At 49.0% G+C, this 19,140-nt stretch overlaps 1 protein-coding gene across 1 annotated transcript in view; it reads left to right on the top strand.

Moving 5' to 3' along the window:
* Window positions 1-2,362: 2,362 nt before the first annotated feature.
* The window catches only part of htr4 (5-hydroxytryptamine receptor 4), a gene marked incomplete at both ends in the record, with an annotated part of 60,146 nt that continues 43,368 nt past the window's right edge, over window positions 2,363-19,140 (top strand). Inside the window, one exon of the mRNA XM_080007864.1 lies at window positions 2,363-2,418. Coding sequence (XP_079863990.1) covers window positions 2,363-2,418 — 56 coding nt within the window. The remainder of the gene's footprint in view (window positions 2,419-19,140) is intronic.

The raw sequence follows: 19,140 nt of genomic DNA on the forward strand, positions 1-19,140 counted from the left end.
GATACATTTTGTTGCCTCATAACTTGTACTCTCTGCAATGACAACTAGTTGAATCTAATCTAAAAATCTAATCTAATATTGACGGAGGTAGAATATTGACAAAGTTAGTATATTGATTTGCATATTGATGAGCCGCTCTGTGATCCTATTGAAGGAAACTAAAAAACATGATGTGTAACACCCCCCCACCCCCACCCTACAGTGACATGACAATCTTTTTTAAATTTTTCCACCCTGTGTTGTCAGCATGCTGGACATACAACACAGAGTATTTGTTCCATTGCCTCTAGGACAGAGTTAGCCTGCAAGTGGAATTTAACTTCTCAACCCGCAATGCAACTCTATATTAATTCTTTAATCATCAACAATTGCTGCATAACTCTGTCCTGTGGACGGCCTGTGAGACGACCAGAGCACATCTTTTTGTTACATGCAACCACCACCAATCCCCCTCTTTGGAAAACCATCTTACCATGTTTTGTTCGATTAACAACTAATCATCATTACTACTCCAAGAGGGAGATTCACCACGGGTGAGCCAAGTAAACATAGAACCAAACAACATGTACATGGAAAAAACAAACATAGAAACAAACATGTACATGGAAAAACATAAACATAGAAATAAACAACAATATGTGCATGGAAAAACGTAACCATAGAAACAAATTACATGTACATGGAAAAACGTGAACATAGAAACACATCAGACGACAACATGCATCGTCAAAAGAGTTAATCAAGTCAAGAAAAACGGGAACAGCAACTGGTCACGTGGCCTCCTCCTGTCATAGTTATGGCAGTAAATGAGGGAGGAATGGAGAGGGATGGAACCAGGAGGGTGTTGGGGGTGTATTCAAAGCAGGTGTGTGTGTGTGTGTGTGTGTGTGTGTGTGTGTGTGTGTGTGTGTGTGTGTGTGTGTGTGTGTGTGTGTGTGTGTGTGTGTGTGTGTGTGTGTGTGTGTGTGTGTGTGTGTGTACAGGAACCAATTGCTTCTGGTGTATAAGGTCGGTATCATATCGTAGCCTCCAAGTAGCAGAAAAGGCCCTTAATCCACCCTTAAGTCCTGCAGCCATAAAGAGAGCTGGCTCCAGAGAAGCCCGGAGCCCGTGGAGTTACAGCCACGCCTGGCCCGAGGAGCATTAACCAGTCCCAGAGAGCGTGAGGAGACCCTGCATCCCCGAAGTGCCCCACCCGCAGGCGCAGGGCCGCGGACTCCAGGCATGGAGGGCCTTGCCCTTGTACCCTGCACAAGGGCAAGGCCTGCCCCACCACAACCAGTCAGACGCCCAATCCAGCTGCAAGCACAGAGTGCCTATCCACATAGCCGAGTATGCACCTCCCCGACCAACCACACCCCCAGATCAACCTTCCAGCACCCCGCCACCCCAGAAATCCCCAGTGCTCAATGTGTGCTGTTGGCAATTGCAGTTAAAATTGCAGGGCGTGGGGGTGCGAGTCCGCCAAGCAAGTCAAACCCGAATCACTCGCACCCCTCCTGTTCCGCAGACCCTGGTGTGGTGGAGTGTTGTTTCGAATAATATTTATGTGTGAGTGTATGTGTTCTAAGCTTATATGATTGGTATTAACAACATCAAGGTGCCCTGCGCTGGGCAAACGCTACTATGTGTATGGGCACTTGGCACTCACACCGGGTGGGGTGTCTGGTCGGCTGCAGTGGGGCGGACCTCCCCCTTGCGCAGGGCGTGGGTGGGCATGGGAGTCCTGTTGGGCTGGGTGTCGGTCTGTTGCCGTGGGGCTGGGATCCGGGCCAGTGGTCCGTGCCATGGCCCGCGGCCCGGTTCTGTGCCTGCGGCTGTGTCTTGTGCCTGCACCTGGGGGTTGGTTGTATGTGTGCGGGGTCTGCTTGTGTTCCCTGGGACTTGGTTATGCTCCTCGGGGCTGGACGTGGGGGTTGCTCCAAGGCCCTCTGGCTTCTCTGCTGGCCTAGGGGTCTTCTGTGGCTGCAGGGTAGGGTACTCAGGGCTTTCCTGTAAGCAAGGCACTAACCCTGCAGGGTTGGGGCTTCTATTCCCTGTGTACCTCAGTAGAGCAAGGCACTAACACATCCTGTTTTATAACAGCTTTACTGGAAAGGGATTCAATTATTTCACAAAATGACGAGGTAGACAACAGAAAAAACTCAGAATGCAATTTACACTAGAATGTAATGTGTACACTGGCTCCTTAGCTGCAGAAGAGAATTCATCTGGACAGAGCGATAGGTCACCGTGCTACAGAGATGACCCTTCTTCACTGCTTTCTCCTCTGACATTACACTCATCCCATCATTTTTCCAACATGAACTGGGTTCTCATCCCGTATGTGGCTCTGTGTCTTGCAGGTCTTCTCGATGGTCACATGAATGTCAGCCCTGCAGGCCAGATGCTGGAGATGGAGGAGCTTGTCGGTGAGAGGTCAGATATTTTGCCTTCATACTTCAAACCAATATGATTTGTGTACAGAGGAAGGGGTGGGGCTGCATTTACACCATCAAAAGAGGTTTATTAATCAATTGATTCCTTTATCATAATTTCCAAACAAATAAAATGATCAATATTTGGTTAATTAAATCATGAGTTAGATGTTCTGAAGGATTACTCCTGTGCCTTCAGAACCTCCACCATCTGTAGCTTCCCAGGTAGACAAAATCATCTTCCTTGATCTTTCAACACAATCTGATCTTTCAACGTTTCTCTTGACATGTAGTGTTGAAAAAGGGGCATTGTAAAAACAATCCTGCAGAGGAAGGTCTCTGCACTGACAGTTCTTATCTCTCAGACCCCAACGATGCTTAAGCTGTAACGTTCTATTTCTCTGCCTGGTTGTGTCTCCACTCTGGTAGAATGTTCTGAAATTACACCTCCCAATTCTAGTTCTTGACTTCAGGTCCTACCGACTCTTCTGCCCTCGGGGGTCTCTGGTGAGTTAGACCCGTGTTTATGTGTTTATGAATCCCATCTGAGGGGAATCAGTCCTAAAGGCAATTAGAGGGTGAGTTTCAATACTGTCATTTCAGTAATCGATCTCGAGTAATCGAGTAATCGATCTCGTCTCCTCCCAGTAAGCCTGGGAGGAGACCAGGCTCCATGACCGGGAGGAGACCAGGCTCCATGAACTGGAGGGTACCAGGCTCCATGAGCGGGAGGAGACAAGGCTCCATGAACGGGAGGAGACCAGGCTCCATGAACGGGAAGAGACCAGGCTCCATGAGTGGGAGGGGACCACGACCACGAGGAGACCAGGATCCATGACCGTGAGGAGACCAAGACCGGGAGGAGACCGGGCTCCATGACCTGGAGGAGACCATGCTCCATGAGCGGAAGGAGACCATGCTCCATGAGCGGGAGGAGACCAGGCTCCACGACCGGGAGGAGACCAGGCTCTATGAGTGGGAGGAGTCCATGACGTGGAGGAGACCAGGCTCCATGAGTGGGAGGAAACCAAGACCAGGAGGAGACTAGGAGGCTCCATGACCTGGAGGAGAGTAGGCTCCATGACCTGGAGGAGACCAGGCTCAATAAGCGGGAAGAGACGAGGCTCCACAACTGGGAGGAGATCAGGCACCATGACCGGGAGGAGATCAGGCTCGATGACAGCGAGGAGATCAGGCTCCATGAGTGGGAGGAGACCATGACCTGGAGGAGACCAGGCTCCACGACCGGGAACAACAGAGCTCCATGCCCTGGAGGAGACCAGGCTCCATGAGCGGGAGGAGACCAGGCTCCATGACCGGGAGGAGACCAAGCTCCACAACCGGCAGGAGATCAGGCTCCGTGACTGGGGGGACCACAACCAGGAAGAGACCAGGCTCCATGAGTGGGAGGAGACCATGGCCGGGAGGATACCAGGCTCCATGACGGGGAGGAGACCATGACTGGGGGGAGACCAAGCTCTATGACCGGTAGGAGACCAAGCTCTACGACCAGTAGGAGACCAGGCTCCATGAGCGGTAGGAGACCATGCTCCATGACCGGGAGGAGGCCAGGCTGCATGACCTGGAAGAAACTAGGCTACATGACCTGGAGGAGACCAGGCTCAATGAGCGGGAGGAGGAAAGGCTCCACGATGGGGAGGAGATCAGGCTCCATGATCTGGAGGAGTCCACGACCAGGAGACCAGGCTCCATGACCGGGAGGAGACCATGCTCCATGATCGGGAGGAGGCCAGGCTCCATGACCTGGAAGAAACTAGGCTACATGACCTGAAGGAGACCAGGCTCAATGAGCGGGAGGAGGAAAGGCTCCACGATGGGGAGGAGATCAGGCTCCATGATCTGGAGGAGTCCACGACCAGGAGACCAGGCTCCACGACAGGGAGGAGATCAGTCTCTATGAACAGGAGGGGACCAGGCTCTATAAGTGGAAGGAGACCATGACTGGGAGGAGACCATGACCTGGAGGAGACCAGACTCTATGACCGGGAGGAGACCAGACTCTATGAGTGGGAGGAGACCAGGCTCCATGACCTAGAGGAGACCAGGCTCCATGAGTGGGAGGAGACCATGACCGGTAGGAGACTAGGCTCCATGTCCGGCAGGAGACTAGGCTCCATGTCCGGCAGGAGAACAGGCTCCATGACCCGGAGGAGACCAGGCTCCATGACCTGGAGGGGACCAGGCTCAATGAGCGGGAGGAGACCAGTCTCAACAACCGGGAGGAGATCAGGCTCCATGACCGGGAGGAGATCAGGCTCGATGACAGCGAGGAGATCAGGCTCCATGAGTGGGAGGAGACAATGACCTGGAGAAGACCAGGCTCCACGACCGGGAACAACAGGGCTCCATGACCTGGAGGAGACCAGGCTCCATGAGCGGGAGGAGACCAGGCTCCATGACCAGGAGGAGACCAAGCTCCACAACCGGCAGGAGATCAGGCTCCATGACTGGGAGGGAATCAGGCTCCATAACCTGGAGGAGGCCAGGCTACATGACCTGGAGGAGACCAGGCTCCATGAGCGGGAGGAGGAAAGGCTCCACAACCTGGAGGAGATCAGGCTCCATTGCCTGGAGGAGACCAGGCTCCATGAGCGGGAGGAGATCAGGCTCCATGAACTGGAGGAGACCAGGCTCAATGAGCGGGAGGAGACCATGGCTGGGAGGAGACCAGGCTCCATGAAGGGGAGGAGACCAGGCTCCATGACCTGGAGCAGACCAGGCTCCATGAGTGGGAGGAGACCATGGCCGGGAGGAGACCAGGCTCCACGACGGGAAGGAGACCATGACTGGGGGGAGACCAAGCTCTACGACCGGTAGGAGACCAGGCTCCATGAGTGGGAGGAGACCAGGCTCCATGAGTGGGAGGAGACCAGGCTCCATGAGTGGGAGGAGACCAGGCTCCATGACAGGGATGAGACCATGCTCCATGAGCGGGAGGAGACCAGGCTCCATGAGCGGGAGGAGACCAGGCTCCACGACGGGGAGGAGACCAGGCTCCACGACGGGGAGGAGATCAGGCTCCATGACCTGGAGGAGTCCACGACCAGGAGACCAGGCTCCACGACAGGGAGGAGATCAGTCTCTATGAACAGGAGGAGACCAGTGTCTATAAGTGGGAGGAGACCATGACTGGGAAGAGACCATGACCGGGAGGAGACCAGGCTCCATGACCTGGAGGAGACCAGGCTCCATGACCTGGAGGAGACCATGCTCCATGACCGGGAGGAGACCAGGCTCCACGACGGGGAGGAGATCAGGCCCCATGACCTGGAGGAGTCCACGACCAGGAGACCAGGCTCCACAACAGGGAGGAGATCAGGCTCCATGACCGGGAAGAGACCAGGCTCCATGAGTGGGAGGAGACCATGACCGGGAGGAGACCATGCTCCATGACCGGGAGGAGGCCAGGCTCCATGACCTGGAAGAAACTAGGCTACATGAGCGGGAGGAGGAAAGGCTCCACGACGGGGAGGAGACCAGACTCCATGACCTGGAGGAGACCAGGCTCCATGAGTGGGAGGAGACCATGACCGGTAGGAGACTAGGCTCCATGTCCGGCAGGAGACTAGGCTCCATGTCCGGCAGGAGAACAGGCTCCATGACCCGGAGGATACCAGGCTCCATGACCTGGAGGAGACCAGGCTCAATGAGCGGGAGGAGACCAGGCTCAACAACCGGGAGGAGATCAGGCTCCATGACCGGGAGGAGATCATGCTCGATGACAGCGAGGAGATCAGGCTCCATGAGTGGGAGGAGACAATGACCTGGAGGAGACCAGGCTCCACGACCGGGAACAACAGGGCTCCATGACCTGGAGGAGACCAGGCTCCAGGAGCGGGAGGAGACCAGGCTCCATGACCAGGAGGAGACCAAGCTCCACAACCGGCAGGAGATCAGGCTCCATGACTGGGAGGGAATCAGGCTCCATAACCTGGAGGAGACCAGGCTCCATGAGTGGGAGGAGACCATGACCGGGAGGAGACCATGCTCCATGACCGGGAGGAGGCCAGGCTCCATGCCCTGGAGGAGACTAGGCTACATGACCTGGAGGAGACCGGGCTCAATGAGAGGGAGGAGGAAAGGCTCCACAACCTGGAGGAGATCAGGCTCCATTGCCTGGAGGAGACCAGGCTCCATGAGCGGGAGGACATCAAGCTCCATGAACTGGAGGAGACCAGGCTCCATGAGCGGGAGGAGACCATGGCCGGGAGGAGACCAGGCTCCATGAAGGGGAGGAGACCAGGCTCCATGACCTGGAGGAGACCAAGCTCCATGACCTGGAGGAGACCAGGCTCCATGAGTGGGAGGAGACCATGGCCGGGAGGAGACCAGGCTCCATGACCTGGAGGAGACCAGGCTCCATGAGTGGGAGGAGACCATGGCCGGGAGGAGACCAGGCTCCATGACCTGGAGGAGATCAGGCTCCTTGACCTGCAGGAGACCAGGCTCCATGAGCGGGAGGAGACCATGGCCGGGAGGAGACCAGTCTCAATGATCAGGAGGAGACCAGTCTCCATGACCAGGAGGAGATCAGGCTCAATGACCAGTAGGAGATCAGTCTCCATGAGCGGGAGGAGAGCAGGCTGACCAGGGGAGGAGATCTGACTGTGTTTAGCCTGGACCGGTCTCGCCCTCTTACCTGAGGTATAAACTCTGCAACACCACGATAAGGTGTTGGTGGGAAGGGAGGAGAGGTTGAATACGAAGCATCTTAATCTCCTGTGTTGACACGTCTAGACGATGTCATTGATTGAACCGAGGCTCCTGAGACATCACTGGAATGGACTGTTTAAGATTTTTTTCCTGGTGGAAGTACTAAATTTTAAGTGGCCACTTGTGTACTGGATCTTTGATTATTTCATATCAAATGACAGAAATAGTTGTTTCTGTAAAACAAAACATGAAGTGAATCCGGTTGGAACAAGGCTTCAACAAAGAGAGATAGGAGCGAGAGAGAGAGAGACTGATTAATTTAATACTGGGGTCTGGTTGCAGTGTGGGTGGGATCCGGAGGTCTGGAATGCAAAGAATCAATTTACAGCTTCCTGCACCTCATGTTGACTATGCTTCAGATTGAGGGAGGGAGTGAGAGAGGGAGAGCAATGGAGAGGGAGGGGGAGAGAGAGAGAGAGAGAGAGAAGCTATTTTTACGACATTTAGGCCACTTTCCTCTGAGCTTTAATAAGAGCTCTGACGTTCCTGTGACAAACAGGAAGAAAATCTGAGAATCAGAGAGTGGGAAAGGGGGGAGAAGGAAAGACAGATAGACGGACAGGCAGATGGACAGGCAGACAGCTGAGAGGGAGCTTTTGGGTATTACACTGAATAGATCCATGAGATTGTTTCATCTTCTATCTTTCCTCCTCCTGCCCTCCCCCCCTCTCCTATGACACCAAGGGGTCTTCAGGGGCGACACCGCGCCCTCCATGCGTGTTCCGTGTGTTGTATGTTCCTGAACATGTGGAAATTCAGATGATGCTTCTCGCTCCAGATCCAGTGGGGCGTTAATCAACATGTTAGATATGATGTGCAGGTGAATGCTCCATCTTCCTAGAATCCTCTCGTCTCGTGGTCATGCTGTGTCCACTTGCTCCAGAGGAATCCAGCTTGATCCTCTCCACCAAGGAGAGGTGCTGACGTGCCTCTGAGCAGGGCTCTTCCCACCAGATTATGGGTTGCATTTGTAAGTCAGAACCCTCTGACCATCTCCATCAGATCACGGTCAGATCACTTAGGGAAGGACTTGGGTTGTTATTCATGTCCCACAGAATGTCTTTAATCAGGCATCATTCATACTGAATGTGTATTTATGAATTATTCTTTGGATCCATCTTTAAAACCAATGAAGCCTCAACAGCGTCGACCTCCAGATTCAGACAGACAGATTCAGTCAGTCTCTAAGGCCAGGATCACACACACACACACACACACACACACACACACACACACACACACACACACACACACACACACACACACACACACACACACTGATGAGAGCCGCTGTCTGTCTGACGTTGGAAGTGTGATTGTTTGGCACATGACGCCAATGGCAAGCCAACTTCCTTATTCAGGATCCTGCCGGGAACTTCGGGCAGCGTAAATTAAAATATCCTCTTCTACATCCCAACATTACTGGAGTTGAATAAGTTTAGTTGCTGTTGATACTGGCGTGATGATTGCTTTGGACTCAACTGAATGACGGGTCCTTCTTCCCGGAGTACTTCCGCGTTGTGGTCTGATTGGAACGCAACAGAATGGAGAGAATGAGCCGGAATACCTGGGAGGCGCTGAAGGACTCTGCAGGCTTTAGAGACAAGCATTTCGCTGGAGCGGACATGCCCACCCAGGACCCCAGGGACAATCTGTGATGGGAGCTGTACAAGCACCGAATAGGGATCCCGAGAAGATCGGAGGAGCAGAATTTAATGATCACAGGAGTGGAATTGGTGATTTGCTGAACTATCTCACAGCAGATTCTCTTCCTCTTGCTGGTTGAGGTGTGTGGCAGCAGCTTGCGGGTATAGCTAGCTAGACTCAAGAGAACTAATTTGAACGGATCGTGGCTGAAAATAGACGATGAGAAATGATCTGGGTGGAGCAGAGAAATGCTGAACAGCACTGAGTGAAGCATCTGGGTGTGGCAGGAAGTCATGTGATTGGCTCCACGCAGGGTCTGGCTGTGATCGGTTGTGGTTAAATGGTGGAGCTGACATATACACTGTGATGTGATAGTACGTAGTATTCCTGACTGAATTTTCACTAAATCTCCATTAGTTCAATTTTGCGACCGCTAAGTTGGTGTAAACCATGGGCGTGCGAGGGATGAGTGAAGGGTCACCAACAAAACAAGTGACTCTGGATTAGAGAGAGAGAGAGAGAGAGAGAGAGAGAGAGAGAGAGAGAGAGAGAGAGAGAGAGAGAGAGAGAGAGAGAGAGAGAGAGAGAGAGAGAGAGAGAGAGAGAGAGAGAGAGAGAGAGAGAGAGAGAGAGAGAGAGAGAGAGAGAGAGAGAGAGAGAGAGAGAGAGAGAGAGATGTTAGCAACAAGCAGAGTGGTTAAAAAGGAACCCAATGAAACTGTAGCCAGGCGCAAACATGTCCGTCTCTCTCACAAGCTGTCTCTCTCTTGATTCAATTCATTAATCTTTATTGTATGACAGTTATTACAACAGTATTTCCAAAGCGAGCAGGTGGGAAGCACTTAACAAGAACAACAATATTAGAGACAATAACAACAAATGAACCCCATAATAACACCAACAGTAATAATAAAAGTAATTAAACAGAAATAACAGTGACAAGCAATATAAGTTAACTCCACAATATCAACAACAATAATATAAATAATTACAATAAAAGTAAGTAAATAATACATTTAAAGTACCAGTATGTACAGGGCAGGTCGCAGACACTCTATGATGAAGTGTCCAGCTGTGGGCGCTGTGTGTCCCTCCCCAAGGAGCACGGCCATCATTTATTCATCAGACAGTGTGGTGAATGATGCTAATAGTGAATTGAATTTATACAAAAAACTGTTTTTGTATTGTTGGAAGTGCAGTAGAAAGTGCATCTCTGTCTACCTCACCTGTCCTTCACTGACCACACCGCGCTCAGCACAGGACACCCAGTTATCAGCCACCCCCCTTGCAGACAGCCAGATATGTGGGCCCTCCACCACCCCGGCACCCTTACACTTGCAAAAAAAATTTCCATTAAGATGTATTCTATTAATAAATGTAACCAATGGGATGTGGTGAGATTAACTCTGTTTTTCCAATTGAGTAATATTATTTTCTGGGCAATTGTTAAGGAGATCAAAATTGGTTGGTGGTGTTTAAGTGGTCGGTCAACTGAGGAGAGTTCACAGAGGAGACATACAGTCGGGGAGACTGGAATGCTGTGACCCAGAAGGGTTGATAGCCTCTTGTTGATGTTAGTCATGAATGTTTGGCTAGGTGGGCAGAGCCAGATGGCATGAAAGTAGTCTTTTCCAGAGATGGTTAAGGGAACAGTGAGAGCAAATGTCTTTATCCACAAAACCCATTTTGAACATTTTGTGTTCCGTGATATGAGCTCTGTTCAGAATCTTATATTGGATGAGTTGCATTTTGGAATTGCGGGTCATAGAAAAGGTGTTATTGCAAATAGGCGTCCACAGGTTGATATCGGTGGAAACAGAAAGGTCTCTTTCTCGTAGATAGTTTCACTAGAAATCATTTATTTTTAATAAAAGTTTATATATTCTTTAAAAGAGATTTTTCAAATGATCTATATGACTATGTTGGTCGTTCTTTTGATTTTAACTTTGAGGGACTGCTGTTGTTGAAGGAATTGAAGGAAGCCATGGCCACCGGTATTATACCCTTGGTTAAGGTTGGGAAGGAAATTCTGTTTCTTTATAGATTCAGTAAGGAATGGGAGAGATGGCAGCTATTGATAAATCCTGACATTCTGTTTGTTCAATGTCTCGCCATTCATGGCCCAATTGTTGCGCTGGTAGGAACCATTTAATTACAAATTGATGATGGTTCACTAGATAGTAGTGTCTGAAGTTTGGGGCTGTTAGGCCTCCACGGTCTTTGTTTTTCAGTCGTGTTGCTAGTTTAATTCTGGGTTTCTCGTGTTTGCAATAGATTGGTTTACTATTTAGTCTAGAGTATTAAACTAATTTACTGTTGGTGGGACTGGGGTCATTGAAAATATATAGTTTATTGTTGGTAGTATATTCATACTCACTGCTGCTATCCTACCAATTAGTAAGATGGGTAGGTTTTTCCATTGAGTGAGGTCTTCTTCAATGGATTTGAGCAATGGAGTAAAGTTAAGGGGAAACAAATCTGACACATTGGTGGAGATATCAATACCAAGGTATCTAACGTTGCCCATTGTGATGGTTTGGGACGTTTCTGGGTTACAGCATTCCAGGCTTCCCCACTGACTGGTAAGACCGTGGTTTTAGTCCAGTTTATTCTGAGATGGCTGAAAATTAAGATGTGATATTGAACACTTCCAGTAGGGATGATATTGAGTTCCGTACGTACAACAAGATATCGTCTGCATACAAACAAATTTTGTGAACAGAGTTTCCTGTTTGCATGCCAACGATATTACTGTTTTGACAGATGGCCACTGCGATGGGTTCAATAAAGATGGCAAATAGTAAAGGGGAGAGCGGACTTCCTTGTCTTGTAGTAGAGTGAAACGCTGTGAAGTGTAACCATTGGTGATGACAGAACCAGATGGTGAGCTGTACAGAATTCTGATCCATTGAATGAGTGACTCCCCAAAGCCAAATTTGTTGAGGGTGGAAAAGAATTATGTCCAATTAAATGTCAAATGCTTTTTTGGCATCTAAAGAAGCAATAACAGTATTTAAGTTGTTCCTTTGAGATATGCTGAGCAGACTGAATAAACGGCGTATATTGCTGGATGAGTGTCTGCCCTTGACAAAGCCTGTTTGATCTGGGTGAATTAAAAATTGAATTACCTTTTCAATTCTGTTGGTTAGTGCTTTACTAATTATCTTTAAATCACAATTAATTAGGCTTATAGTTCTATAACTGGAGGTGAGGGTTGGGTCCTTATTGGGTTTGAGCAAAACCAAAATGAGAGCGGTATTCATGTGCGGAGGCATGGTGGAGGTTGTCTTAATCTCTGTAACTATTCCGATGAATAATCGGGATATAAGTGGCCAGAAGTGTTTGCGGAATTCCACAAGCCATAGCCATCGGATCTGGGTGATTTATTGTTGGGCATAGAGAAAAGAGCTTTACTGAGTTCTTCTAGAGTGCGTGGCTGATCTAACGTGGTAGCTTGCACTCTGGAACGTTTAGGGAGGTCGATATCATCAAGGAATGAATGTTTGTTATTTTTGATTCGATTCATTATCTGAGTAACATTGCTTATTATAAAAGTCTCTAAATATTTTATTGATGTCTTGCAGGGTGTGTGTGTGTTTTCCTCCCCTGTGGATCTTTGATGGCTGTAATAAGTGTTTTTCTCTGTTGTGTTTCAATTGATTGGCAAGAAATTTGCTTGATTTGTCATTGGATTCAAAGTAATTCACTCTTGTTCGTTGCATGCGGAATTGTGTCTTTTTATGGATGATATTATCAAGTTGAGATTTAATTGTCTGGATCTCATTTCGGATTTGCTCAGTGGGCTTGTTGGGAGTGCAAGTCTTTTAATCGTTTTATTTTGGCATTCTTGTCTATTCTTCTTCTTGTGAGTGGAGAATGACATAATACGATCTCTCAGAACTGCCTTTGCAGAGTAAGGATGGTGATATTTCTGGAGAGACATTCAGATCAATGAAGGATGTCCATTCTCTGGAAAATAAATGGTTTAATTCTTTATCTGTCAAATGTGAGGTGTCGTGGAAATTCCAGCCACTCAGGTGGTGGTCCATGTGTGGGGTGAGATAGCTCAGGTTAAACAGAAAATACAACAACTGTCACTTTGTCTAAGTTTGATGCATAGAAGATCGATCAGCGGGGAGCACTTCTTAGCTCACACAATATTAAAGAGCATCTCCCCCGAGCCAAGTTGCTCGAGGGTTTATATAAACCACGTCACGTGGACTGTTACTTCTTAGAGCCAACATTGCATAGGTCACTTCGGCTATAAGAAGAGGGTGTAGCATGGGTTCCTGTCTAGACCTTCGGATGGAGCGCGATAAGTCAGGAGTGAAAGGCAACCTCTTCTTTCGGTCACAAGGCGGTTATAACAGTTTCACTGTAGCAGTAGTAGAAGCAGTACAATGTTCTCCTTGTTAGTGAAGCAGATATGGGGTTACAAGCGGGCATAGAGTTAGTTCAGTAATTATTTCATTACAGAGGTGTTAAACCTCTACCTGCCGGGAGGGTTCAAGTTAGTTTCATTTATGAGGTTGTAACTAATCGGGCCGTGATCGGCGATTACAACAGGGTGGATTTCAGGATTACTGATTTTGGACATTACCGAGTTACTTATCATTCTGGAGAAGCTTTTGTGGGGTGGTGAAAAATATGTTTATTCTCAATAATGTGGATAATTTGATCACCGAAAATCGCCAAGAGCAAGATCACTCATATATTGTTTTGTAATGTCCGACAAATACCAGGAGTTGTAATTGTTACCCACTGGAGACTTGAGGTACATTTGGTGGCTTTTGACTTTTTTGCATGATTTGAAAGTCAAGAATCAGAGCTTCAAAACAAGGTGTCACTTGGCAAATCAAGTAAATAGTTTTAAAGCTATGACTTGTTTATAACAAGGGTGTGGCAAACTGTGATTCTGAGATAATCACCTTCAAAGTTTTCTCCACACTTGGCTTCATTCAGCCAGCTCCCAGAATGCAAATGGTTGGAGGACCAACACAGCCTGGCTACTTGTCACATGGCTACTTGACACCCTGCTGACTGGGGACTTGACACCTTGCTTAATGGGGCAGTCTCTGCTGTGTTCTTGTGTTTTGAGGGAATGTTGAACAGCGTCATCGACACACAGCATCTTTAGTTTAAAAAAAAAGCTTTTATTTAACAGTAAGAATATACATGTGTTATAAAAGGGCTTATCGTTGGTCTTCTCCGGGGGTTCTTGAAAATATTCCGTTCATCGTCACATTCAAGTTAAAATCTGTTTGAAATGTTCAAGTCTGGGATAACACCGGTATCAGATTCAGCATCTCTGATGGAGAACTGACTATCATCGCGGAAAATGAAGTCCAGTACGTGCTGCTTACACTGACTTGGATCTATCGCATTGGTCAGATCCTTGTCTTGTTTGCTGAATTGACGTCAGCATCACTTCTCCGGTGAGTAGACTGTGCGAGTACTGTATGTATGTACTTCAGTAATGGTCTCTCCTGTTGTGCAGTGGGAGGAGGAGCAGGACAGCCTCTTTTCTTTTGCTACTCCCAACCTGGGGGAGTTTGGGGCAGTGAGCAAGAAAGCCGCCTACTACACCTGCGTCAAAGTGACACACCTAAACTCTCTGGCAGGGGTGCGAGTGTCGAGGTGGACCTAGTTATTTGGCCCAGGACCCTCCCCTAACGGACGCTGGCGATCTCTGTACAAGCCCTGCATTGACAAACGGACGTGAACCTCCAGTGGAGGCTTTTACATGGGGCAGTAGCTACAAACGGGTATCTGGCACACCTGGATCACAGCACAGGAGTGGGATGCATCTTCTGCTCTGAGAGTATGTATATGTATGTGACGAATAAACCTCTTGAATCTTGAATCTTAAATCTTGAGAGGGAAACACTGCAGCACCTGTGTCCTAGGCTGCTGGGGCTGTTTGAACTGCTGGAGTGGTAGGTTCTGGGTCTGGGGAAGAGTTTCTCTTTTAAACTCTTTATTTTGGCTCCTGTTTACACTGTGTCAAACAAATATGTCCATGTCCTGGTGAACACTGTTTCAGAGGTTTTGAAAAGCAGGAAGAACACTGTCAGGGGTAGGGGTCAGTGGATCCGGCCCAGATGATGATGATTGGCCTACTCTCAGCCCGCCTCATGGTGGAGTTTGAGTATCACCAACTGACTGGAAAATTGGACACTTTCAGATGTGTTTGGGGTCGCTCTCTCCATCTCTGTCCCTCTCTTTGAGTGGATGGAGGTGTGAGGTTTAAGGAAATGAGTGTTAATAACTTTCAGATTTATTTTCTATCTAACTGCATGTTTCGTATTTTTGGTGTTGTTTTTTTGTTATTTATCAGTGTTTTATTCCTACTCAGCGGTGTGTAGATACGTACCACCTACCCTACTTGTAGGGTCAGCGTCCTGTGTCCCACAGCAATGGAATTCACCAAATTCACTACAAAACAGAGTTTTCAGCGCCATCGTCATCCTTCTAGATGTAATTGATAAATCACAAAGTTATTGAAACGGGAATTGTTGAAAACCCGCCAAGCCCACTTTCCGAAGTCAATGTTGTACTGCCACTGTGGTAGAGGCCTTCTGCCTGTCCCTCCAAGCCAGGCTGCCCGCTTGGGCCTTTGAGTTCCGTGGAGCCTCGGGGTTCTGAGGGGCCTGAGGGTTCCGTGGGGCCTGGGTGTACTGACATCCTCGCTTTCAACAATGCCTTGAGGTGAAGCTAATCTTTTTACTCTTCTGCCCTCACCACCCTCAGACGTGATCTCACTTTGGTATCTTAAATGAAAGCGGTGTAAAACTGGAAAAATTCAGAAATATGCAGATAAACGACTATCCTCTATGCAGATGTAGATAACAATATGTTATCATTGTATACATATGAACTCACAGATTGTGTTTTCTCAAGGGCAGTGCCGAGGCTGATGGAAGAGATGGTAGTCCTGGGACGTGATCAGACTGACTGTATGTGTCTCTGTCTGTTGATGCCTTCTCTGATGTCATACTATCATTACAGTGGCAGCATTCAGGTCAGAATGAGGACGCAACCTTACCGTCCACCTCCTTCTCCGTGTTCCGCGGCGACAGAACGGGGGAGTCGGTAAACAACCGCTAATGGTAAACAACCGCTGGTGTAACCCCAACAACACCAAGTTTCTCTCCCACTCCTGCTCGCCGAACCTGGAACAGCTGACCATCCTATGCCGTCCATTTTATCTCCCCCGGGAATTTAGCACGGTGATCATCACAGCCATTTATATCCCAACGCAAGCGGACACTTGACACAGCACTGTCGGTCCTGTACGAGGTGTTGTGCGGATTTCAAAACAAACATCCCCACGCAGCTGTAGTGGTGACCGGGGACTTTAACAGGGCCAACCTTAAAAAAGTTCTGCCTAATTTCCACCAACACATCACGTGTGCCACCAGGGGGGATAGAACTTTGGACCATTGCTACACACCTTACAAGAACGGATACAAGACTGTCTCGCTCCCTGCTTTCGGGAAATCTTACCACGCCACAATCTCCCTGGTTCCCGTTTACAGGCCTCTGATCGCAGGAGAACTGGTGGTGATGAGGGAAGTGAAGCGGTGGACGGACCAATTGGAGGCTGCGCTTTAGGACGTTCTGACTGACGTAGACTGGGACATGTTTCAATCAAGTGACGTCAGCGAGTTTACGGAGGTGGCAGTGAGCTTTGTAGCTGCGCTAGCAGACAACATCGTTCCCCTGGTGAAAGTTCGGATATTTCCAAACCAGAAACCGTGGGTTGATAAATCCATCCGCTGCGCTCTAAATGCTCGCACGGCTGCTTATAAGGACGGTCTTGTATCCAGAAATATGGACAATTACAAAGCGGCGTCGTACGATCTGCGGAGGGCGGTGAGGGACGCTAAATGGGCGTACAGAGAGACCGTGGAGCTACAGATGGAGCGGGGGGACACAAGTTGCTTGTGGGAGGGGCTGGGGACAATAACAAACTACAAGAGCAGCTCCTCCCCAGCCACGAGTGTGGACGCCTCCCTTGCCAACGAACTGAACTCCTTTTATGAGTGGTTCCAGTCTGGCAACAGCACCGCTAGCTCGCCGGCTAATTGGAGTTACACCACTGGGGATGAGCGCGCACTCTCAATGTCCGTGCATGAGGTCAGGAGGGCTCTGTTGCGGGTGAACTCCAGGAAAGCTGCGGGCCCAGATGGCATTTCTGGGCGAGTACTGAAGACCTGTGCTAACCAGCTAGCTCCGGTGTTCACTACAATATTCAACATCTCCCTGGCTGAATCAGTGGTCCCGTCCTGCTTCAAGAGGTCCACCGTAGTTCCTGTCCCGAAGATCGCCTCTCCAACCTGCCTGAATGACTACCGTCCGGTGGCCCTCACCTCGGTGGTCATGAAGTGTTTCGAGAGGCTGATCAAGGATTATATCCGCGCCTCCCTCCCCCGCACCTTGGACACGTTGCAGTTCGCGTAGCGGCAGAACAGATCCACGGATGATGCGGTCTCCCAGGTACTGCACACCATGCTCACGCATCTGGATGGCCAGAAGGGGGCCTATGTGAGAATGCTGTTCATCGATTACAGTTCAGCTTTCAACACCATAGTCCCCACCAGACTGGCTGTCAGCACATGTCAAGCTCCCTCACCCTGAATACAGGATCCCCCCAGGGTTGCGTCCTCAGCCCCCTACTGTACTCCCTGTACACACATGACTGTGTGGCCAGGTCCAGCTCCAACACCATCATCAAGTTTGCTGACGACACCGTTGTCGTGGGCCTGATCACCGACTGCGACAAGAAGGCCTACCGTGAGGAGGTGGCTGACATCACTCTGGTGATGTCTCTGTCTCTGTCACTCTGGTGCCAGGACAACAGCCTCCACCTGAACGTCAGCAAAACTAAGGAGCCGATTGTGGACTTTAGGCGAGGATCACAATCGAGGACGCACACGCCCTTGGTGATTAATGGGACTTCTGTTGACAGGGTGAGCACCTTCAAGTACCTGGGAGTCCACATCACAGAGGACTTGACATGGACTTTACAAACAGACACTCTGGTGAGAAAGGCGAGGCAGTGTCTTTACCACCTCAGGCAGCTGAGGAAATTCTGGGTCTCGGTGAGGATCCTCAAGTCCTTCTACTCTGGAGCAGTGGAGAGCATCCTGACAGGCAACATCACTGCCTGGTTTGGGAACTGTACTGCCCAGGACAGGCGGGCCCTGCAGAGGGTGGTGCGTTCAGCTGAACGTACCACTGGAACTACCCTCCCCCCCTTGCAGGAGTTATACACCAGGAGGTGTAGTAGCAGAGCCCGTAGGATCATGAAGGATCCTCAACACCCCAACAATGGACTGTTCCAGCTGCTGCGGTCAGGCAAGCGCCTCCGCAGTATCACAGCGAGAACAGAGAGACTGAGACGGAGTTTTTTCCCGCAAGCCATTAGAACTGTCAATGCTGACCTCACCAGGGGTCCTAACTGAGCCATGCACTAGGCTCCACTACCTACTGTACTGTATGTAGCATACTGTACCGCATACTATGTCACTGTTCAGGGTTGTTCGTGATGCCGTATTGCTGCGCCATACTGCTGTATACTGTGCTGTATTATCCCAAACACTACCTCACTTTATTCACATGCCACTTTAATTCACATGCCACTTTAATGCACATATCTGTATATACAATGCACATATCTGTATATACATAATTGCCTATTCCATATACATAAGCATATTCCCTCTATCTATTCCATTTTATTTCATTTTATTTTATTGTATTTTATTTTATTCTATATATTTTTATTCTCTTCTATAGGTATTCGACTTTCTGTATTACGTTTTAGGAGTCAGTTAGTTGGTCTATTAGAAAGAAATTTTTCCGAGGACATATTGTGTGTTATCACTGGGTGCGTTGCATTACATTTCACTGCATATATGTGTGAAAGTATGTATATGTATGTGACGAATAAACCTCTTGAATCTTGAATCTCAGTGCCCTGATGTTGCAACACAGACTGGGGGAGGGGCTTCTGGGGGCAGAACACCTCCTTTTATTAGTGACGGGTGGTTAGTTTAAGAACAATCAACGGCATGGGAAGATTGATTGGTTCAGGAATAAAAAAAACATCACCTGGATTTAAATCACCCTAATTTGTACAGATGATATTAAACAATTGAAATGAAGATCTTCATCTGGCTTTTTAATGGAGGATTTGGATTATGTGCTGTTTGTCACTTCTCAGATCTCCAAGTGCTTTGGTTGTGACATAAGGGACACCTGGCCAGAGCCTGTCTTGAGGGGCTTCGAGAGGAAAGACCACTGCATGGGGACACGCCCAGATCCGTGAGAAACCTGC

The sequence above is a fragment of the Zeus faber genome (genome assembly GCF_960531495.2).
Source record: "Zeus faber genome assembly, chromosome: 10".
NCBI lineage: Eukaryota > Metazoa > Chordata > Actinopteri > Zeiformes > Zeidae > Zeus > Zeus faber.